Here is an 8643-nt window from a genome sequence, read left to right as displayed (position 1 = left end):
TACAATATTTAGGTAGTGGTGCTTACAATATTCAGGTAATTTGCCTACAATATTCAGGTGTACTGGTGCCTACAATATTCAGGTAATTTGCCTACAATATTCAGGTACTGGTGCCTACAATATTCAGGTACTAGTGCCTACATTATTAAGGTAATGACGCCTACACTATTGAGGTAGAGGGTTATTAAATGGCACTCTGTGTATTCAAAGTACATTAACACATATTATAGTATTTCAATCCTGGCTGTGTGAAAATGCATACAAAAGATCCATTGCTACTAATAGCAAAATGTAGCCGATGATTAATAAATCAATTAAATCAAATAAATCAATAAATTAACTTTGTCTTTCCCTGAAACGCCAAGCTTACCATGTACCTCGTTGATGAACACTGAACGTTTTGCACCAATTCGATGGGCACCCCCAGCATCCCCCTGGATCCGCGCCTGGTGGATGATGAGTTCTTTATAATGTAGTAGAGGTTGCAGCTTTAAGTTAGTAAAGTTCGAAAGCTGTGACTTCAGGGTTAACACTGGTGGGGCTTGGATCGTATCCCAGTACCGGCTCCAACCCAACAATGAATGTGTAGTCATTATGTGACATTTAAGAATCTCATATTTGCGCGTGTGTGTGTGTGTGTGTGTGTGTGTGTGTGTGTGCGTGCGTGTGTGCGTGTATATGTTTTGTCTCTGTGTGTGTATTATATGTGTGCGTTTGTAATGTGTGTGTTAGGCAAGCACGGCAGAAACAAGTAGATATATGGGGGGGGGCGCTGACGGAGATCGAGAGCGCAAAGCAAAGTTTCTAGGGGATTTTGGGATATGTTCTCCCCCCCCCCCCCCCCCCCCACCTCGCCGCTAAAATTTTGAAAACTAGATGTCCTGAAATGCAATTTTCTGTATTCTACAAGTAAAATTCATATCTTATGATTTACTACCATTTAATATTTTTAATCGGAATTATTGGGGCGGAGGTGGGAGGCTAGAGTGTGTGTATGCATAGCTGTTTGTGTATCTGTGGTGTGTGAATGTAATTAAAATAATAAATTCTTGTTCAAGTTATTTTTGATAAAAGTGTTCTCAAAATGCACTGTATACACACATTTACGTATATACACTATGTAGGCCTATTTTTATTTGTATAAAATTATTAATTATTATTAATTGCGCAAACTTGAGAGATGATTTTGCGATTGGAAATATTAGGGACCATTTAACAGTTATGTAACAAAACATTTGGCATTTTATACCCCTTCCCCTTAGGGCCTCCACGAGTCCAAAATATTGGACTCGATTACTGGAGGGTCAAACTCGACTCGGACCCGAGTACCCGACTTGATGACAATGAGACTAAGGAATAAAGTAAAACTGAATTATGCATCTTATTTCCAGCACTGAATATGGATGCCAAAATTAATCATGCAATTATATTGCATTCCACACATTCGACTTTTGTTTTATGTCATGTCTCATAGCCTTATAATGTAAGAGGTAAAATGACGTTAAAAGTATAATTAAATGAGTGCTCTTCCTTGCACGGGTACTCGAGTCCTGTGAGCGGACTCGAGTCTTGCTAGACTCGGCCCGTGCTCGAGTACTCGTGGATGCCCTAGGTCCCCCCAATGTAATGTTTTATAACGTTACGCCCAACACCCCGTTTTTTCTAGCATAATAAAATAATTGGACCAATGTTATTAGATTTTTGTTTGTATTTTTGTTAGGTTTGGTTTTGTATTAAATACTAGATAATATTAAGAAACAGTACAAATTACGGCTGCAATTTACTTTTACATTTATGAATACAAAGTTGAAACGGGGCGGTTGGTCTAGGATCGATCCCCGTCAATGGATCCATGATGGGTTTTTTCGTTGCAGCCAATGCACCACAACTGATATATTAAAGGTCGTGGTATGTGCTATCTTGTCTGTGGGATGGTGTATATAAAAGATCCTTTGTTACTTATTACTAATAGAAAAAAAAAAAACTGTAGCTAAGACTATATGTAAAAATTACCAAATATTTGACATCCAATAGCCGATTTTGCCTACAATAGCTGATTAAACAAAACACACTTTAACAAAGTTGAAACGAGACAGTTTTGAAAACGTTACGTGACTTATGATAAAAAAGAAAAGAAAAAAAGCCTCCTATAACATTTCGTAACGAATCTAGTGATAATCCTTCCCTCGCCTTGAGTGTTACGCCGTTAAAATAATCTAGCCTAACACACAGAGACATACTTGTTGAACGGCCATTTATACAATAAAAATATTGGATAGCATTTTCAAAATTTACTTTAGTACACTGACACATTTCATTTTGTAATAAAATATATATTCTGTGAATTAAACAAATTAAATTATGTTACATTGTATATTTGTGTATATCAGACATTGCGTGTGTTTTTGTTATATACATTATATACATATATACATGCATACTTATATCGGTTTTACTTTGCTATTGAATATTTGATTTTATTCACGTTCAGTGTATAACGGGAGTTTGAAGCCCACATAGAGTTGTTATAACAACTCATGACGTCACATTCCACGTGACCTTTTGACACAGTCACTTTTCCTTGTTTATATTTTCAATATTTATACGCATTATTCCCTGTATTTACGAAATCGTTAAAACAAGTTCAACTAGCCGCTTTGGTTTTGTATTATACTTATATACATCGATATAACAGCAATAAATGTTTTTTTAAAGACATTTATCAAAAGAAGTTCGTTTCCTTTCGGAAACTACTTTTTATCGCGGAGATAGCAGGTGCGCGTTTCGGAAATCTTGTGTAGCAAACGGCAAACTATGGTTGAACCCATGTGGAGCGTAAAGTAACTGTACATTCTTTCGGATATTTTTTGTTCTATTTCGCTGGATGCTAGTCCCCACAACATAATGTAAGGGGATGTCAACGTTGTATAGAACTTATTTCCCTACGCCATGGGCTGCGTAAGCAGCAAGTTGGTGCCGGAGACCCCTCCGAATACCCATCTAGTGGAAACTGTTTATGGGCCGGAAGCGAAGAATCGCACTGGAACTAGAAATGGTAATCAAAACATCAAACAGACACAGCCGAAGGGGCACCAGAATTCGAAGCAAAACAACGCTGGGGGTGACGGCAGCGGCGCCCCTAGAACGAACAAGAAGGTGAAGAAATACAGGGATAAATTCGACCCGAGGGTGACGGCCAAGTATGACATCAAGGCGCTCATAGGACGGGGAAGTTTCAGCCGAGTTGTGCGAGTGGAACACAGGGTTACGAAAAACCCGTACGCCATAAAGATGATAGATCGGATCAAAGGTAAAGAAGTTTTCGAGGCGGAGCTCAATGTCCTGAGACGGGTTCGGCATCAGTACATAATACAGCTAGTGGAGGTGTTCGAGACGGCCGATAAAGTCTACATGGTCATGGAACTGGCCACGGGCGGCGAACTCTTCGACCGGATAATCGCCAAGGGCAGTTTCACGGAGAGGGACGCCACCAGGGTGCTGCACATGGTTCTAGAGGGGGTGCAGTACCTGCACGAACTAGGCATCACTCACAGAGACCTTAAACCAGAGAATCTATTGTACTATCACCCCGGACACGATTCCAAGATAATGATAACCGACTTCGGTCTGAGTGCTATGCGGAAGGGACCGGAGAATTACATGAGGACTACATGTGGGACCCCGGAGTACATTGCTCCCGAAGTCCTGGCCCGCAAGCCCTACACTTGTCTAGTTGACATGTGGGCAGTTGGTGTTGTTACCTATATTCTTCTCAGTGGAACTATGCCATTTGATGACGAAAATAGATCACGGCTGTACAGACTCATCCTCAAAGCTAAATACAGTTATGCAGGAGAGGTAATGTATTTAGCTAGTGTTCACTGTTTTCAATTAGTGCTTATTTCATTATTTTATTTTGCTTGCTCCCACATAATTGGGTGGGTGAACCAGACTTGATAGCAGATGGTGCATCAGTGTGAATCACAGAATTTCTAGATTATGGTAGCCCCACTCTCATGGCTAGTGATATAAGATATTCAATGTTGGGCTAGTAAATAGCTAATACTGCCATGCCCAAGGACTAGTGAAAAACATTTGTCAAATATTGCAGTTAAGTCTATTTTGTAAATATGAATATCCTTCCCCTACCCCGAACCCCCAATGTTAGTGTTTTTAAGCTCTATCTCCCTCTTTAGGTGACATATCTGATTATTACTATTAAATTTAGTAAAATTGTATTAGCTTAAAGTAAAGTAGGACTAGTGAATTTTTAATTGTGGCTAGTAAATTTTTAAATCACTGATCCCATGGTTAGTGGATTTTATAAAAATTCTAGAAGCCCTGGAATCAGCAGGAACAACTCAGCTGGGCATGTTTTACACTATAAGCTGTCTGGTATCTGACACTGCAGGCCCCTGGAATTAGCAGGAACAACTCAGCTGGGCATGTTTTACACTATAAGCTGTCTGGTATCTGACACTGCAGGCCCCTGGAATCAGCAGGAACAACTCAGCTGGGCATGTTTTACACTATAAGCTGTCTGGTATCTGACACTGCAGGCCCCTGGAATCAGCAGGAACAACTCAGCTGGGCATGTTTTACACTATAAGCTGTCTGGTATCTGACACTGCAGGCCCCTGGAATCAGCAGGAACAACTCAGCTGGGCATGTTTTACACTATAAGCTGTCTGGTATCTGACACTGCAGGCCCCTGGAATTAGCAGGAACAACTCAGCTGGGCATGTTTTACACTATAAGCTGTCTGGTATCTGACACTGCAGGCCTCTGAGAATTAGAAATTTGCATAACCCATTTATTGGTTACACAAAAACAAGTTCAGATAATCCATTTTGCTTTGTATGCAAGCCGCCATGGTTTGTAAATGATGTCATAAATTCAATGCGCGAATGCAAAATGGGTTACACAAGACTTAGCCCGAGTACTCTGACTGTAAGAGATCTAGACGGACATTTGGACATAAATTTTTACGCTCTTATTACAGTCAGAGACCAAGCTATGTATTTTTTTGGCAATTCCCGACAACCAAAAAGTTGGCAAAGATTTCTGCTCTAATACCACAACAATTCTATGTTTGACGTCAGATATGCAATTGGCGAACGACAGCGCGAGCCCTGTATTATTATACTAAAATTTTATGACACTTGTAGCAAGAAAATCACTAAAGCTCCAAGTATTAATTTTCTTCAAAATGACCAGTACTAGTCAGAGTACCAGAAGCTGTTATTCTAGGGTAACACACCTTGTCGTGTAAGGTGAATTTAGCTAGTGCCAGAAGCTGTCATTCTAGGGTAACACACCTCGTTGAGTAAGGTGAATGTAGCTAGTGCCAGAAGCTGTCATTCTAGGGTAACACACCTCGTCGAGTAAGGTGAATGTAGCTAGTGCCAGAAGCTGTCATTCTAGGGTAACACACCTCGTCGTGTAAGGTGAATGTAGCTAGTGCCAGAAGCTGTCATTCTAGGGTAACACACCTCGTCGTGTAAGGTGAATGTAGCTAGTGCCAGAAGCTGTCATTCTAGGGTAACACACCTCGTCGTGTAAGGTGAATGTAGCTAGTGCCAGAAGCTGTCATTCTAGGGTAACACACCTCGTCGTGTAAGGTGAATGTAGCTAGTGCCAGAAGCTGTCATTCTAGGGTAACACACCTCGTCGTGTAAGGTGAATGTAGCTAGTGCCAGAAGCTGTCATTCTAGGGTAACACACCTCGTCGTGTACGGTGAATGTAGCTAGTGCCAGAAGCTGTCATTCTAGGGTAACACACCTCGTCGTGTAAGGTGAATGTAGCTAGTGCCAGAAGCTGTCATTCTAGGGTAACACACCTCGTCGTGTAAGGTGAATGTAGCTAGTGCCAGAAGCTGTCATTCTAGGGTAACACACCTCGTCGTGTAAGGTGAATGTAGCTAGTGCCAGAAGCTGTCATTCTAGGGTAACACACCTCGTCGTGTAAGGTGAATGTAGCTAGTGCCAGAAGCTGTCATTCTAGGGTAACACACCTCGTCGTGTAAGGTGAATGTAGCTAGTGCCAGAAGCTGTCATTCTAGGGTAACACACCTCGTCGTGTAAGGTGAATGTAGCTAGTGCCAGAAGCTGTCATTCTAGGGTAACACACCTCGTCGTGTAAGGTGAATGTAGCTAGTGCCAGAAGCTGTCATTCTAGGGTAACACACCTCGTCGTGTAAGGTGAATGTAGCTAGTGCCAGAAGCTGTCATTCTAGGGTAACACACCTCGTCGTGTAAGGTGAATGTAGCTAGTGCCAGAAGCTGTCATTCTAGGGTAACACACCTCGTCGTGTAAGGTGAATGTAGCTAGTGCCAGAAGCTGTCATTCTAGGGTAACACACCTCGTCGTGTAAGGTGAATTTAGCTAGTGTTAGAAGCTATTAATCTTGGGTAACACACCTCGTCGTGTAAGGTAAATTTAGCTAGTGTTAGAAGCTATTATTCCAGGTTAACACACCTCGTTGTGTACGGTGATTTTAGCTAGTACCAGAAGCTATTATTCTAGGGTAACAGACCTCGTTGTGTAAGATGAATTTAGCTAGTACCAGAAGCTATTATTCTAGGGTAACAGACCTCGTTGTGTAAGATGAATTTAGCTAGTGTTTTAGAAGCTATTATTCTAGGGTAACAGACCTCGTCAGTGTTTGAGATTAAAAAAATTGGGCAGTATCCGGTTGGATACTAACATTTCAAAATCTGGTATCCCACCTGAGAATTTAGTATCTCACTTAAATAAAATTCATAAATAACATCGTAACAAACTTGGACGACACTGTTACTTAATTTCACTAGTAAATGATGACTTTCATTATTTCAGCAAAAAATAAAAACGCTGGATTAAAAAAAAACCAAAAACCCTAACAACATTATTATATGGTATCCCGGTGGGATACTGGGTTATTGAAATCTGGTATCCAACATTAAATTCTGGTATCCCCGGGATATCGGGATACCGTTAATCTCGAACACTGCTCGTTGTGTAAGGTGAATTTAGCTAGTGCCAGAGCTAGCCCTGATGGAAACAATAAATATTTTATGTTATGTGTTTGATCTGATGACAGCACTTATCAGCTTTTAGTTTATTAATGTCATTATAAACTTAGACTTTTTGGCTGGTCAAAAATTCTGTACATTATAGGATGTGATTACGTTTTAGGGAGATAAATATTATCAGTTGTGATGCTTGCTACTACCTTGTTTTTGCCTAGAGCTAATGTCCCCCCCCCCCCCCCCCACCCCACCCCCAATGAGCATAGTGTGTTTAAAAAATAAAGAAATGTACATGTTCATATTAGTATGTTAACTATTCTACCATGAAACCTCTTTGAATTAGCAAAGAAGGCATGCTAATGCTAGTACCACTCACAGTATAATAGAATTAGCAAAGAAGACATGCAGCGCCCTCAATAGTTTAAGAAGTAGCAGGCTACAACAGTGATGATAGCAGGGGGCAAAGCGGGGGGGTCTGGGGGCCCTCCCCTAGAAACATTTGAAAAATCAAATTTCGATGTGAACTAATCGCGTTTCAAGACAAATAAACAACTAGTTTGGCACCTTGTTTGAATCCCTTTTGTAGGAGACTTTATTAAAGAAGAGAAAGCACTTTTTTTTTTACCATCAACGAAAAGTAGGCGGTGGCAAAAGCTGTTTCAGGCGGAAATTTGCCGCCGGAGACCTGGTACTTTTGAGGTCTCTGGACATGCTGATGCTAGTACCACTCGCAGTATAATAGAATTAGCAAAGAAGACATGCTGATGCTAGTACCACTCGCAGTATAATAGAATTAGCAAAGAAGACATGCTGATGCTAGTACCACTCGCAGTATAATAGAATTAGCAAAGAAGACATGCTGATGCTAGTACCACTCACAGTATAATAGAATTAGCAAAGAAAGAAAGAAAGAAAGAAATGTTTTTTATTTAACGACGCACTCAACACATTTAATTTTTACGGTTATATGGTGGTCAGACATATGGTTAAGGACCACACAGATTTTGAGAGGAAACCCGATGTCACCACTACATGGGCTACTCTTTCCGATTAGCATCAAGGGATCTTTTATTTGCGCTTCCCACAGGCAGGATAGCACAAACCATGGCCTTTGTTGAACCAGTTATGGATCACTGGTCGGTGCAAGTGGTTTACACCTACCCATTGAGCCTTGCGGAGCACTCACTCAGGGTTTGGAGTCGGTATCTGGATTAAAAATCCCATGCCTCGACTGGGATCCGAACCCAGTACCTACCAGCCTGTAGACCGATGGCCTAACCACTACGCCACCGAGGCCGGTAATTAGCAAAAAAGACATGCTAATGCTAGTACCACTCACAGTATAATAGAATTAGCAAAGAAGACATGTTATATCGATCTGCCAAGTACCTTAAGAGCTAGATTTGACAAAACAATTGTTTCCAGTACATTCATGTATGTTCAATAATCCACCAATACCAAGATTACTTCAGCTAAATTTCTAATGGGTTCCAATCATAAAAGTCATCAAGCTGAACAATTGTTTCCCAGAAACTTTAAAATCCTGATGCCTATACATGATCTATACATATTATGTGCTTGTAAATATTGAAATACAGTGAAACCTATCTAAACCAGACCATGAACAAACCT

At 40.7% G+C, this 8643-nt stretch overlaps 1 protein-coding gene across 1 annotated transcript in view; it reads left to right on the top strand.

Moving 5' to 3' along the window:
- Positions 1–2808: 2808 nt before the first annotated feature.
- The window catches only part of LOC121388691 (serine/threonine-protein kinase H1 homolog), a 40316-nt gene continuing 34481 nt past the window's right edge, over positions 2809–8643 (top strand). The window contains exon 1 of the mRNA XM_041520145.1: positions 2809–3858. Coding sequence (XP_041376079.1) covers positions 2950–3858 — 909 coding nt within the window. The 5' untranslated portion in view covers positions 2809–2949. The remainder of the gene's footprint in view (positions 3859–8643) is intronic.

Source organism: Gigantopelta aegis, chromosome 14 (assembly GCF_016097555.1).
Source record: "Gigantopelta aegis isolate Gae_Host chromosome 14, Gae_host_genome, whole genome shotgun sequence".
Lineage (NCBI taxonomy): Eukaryota > Metazoa > Mollusca > Gastropoda > Neomphalida > Peltospiridae > Gigantopelta > Gigantopelta aegis.
This window is presented reverse-complemented; position numbering and strand designations above follow the sequence as displayed.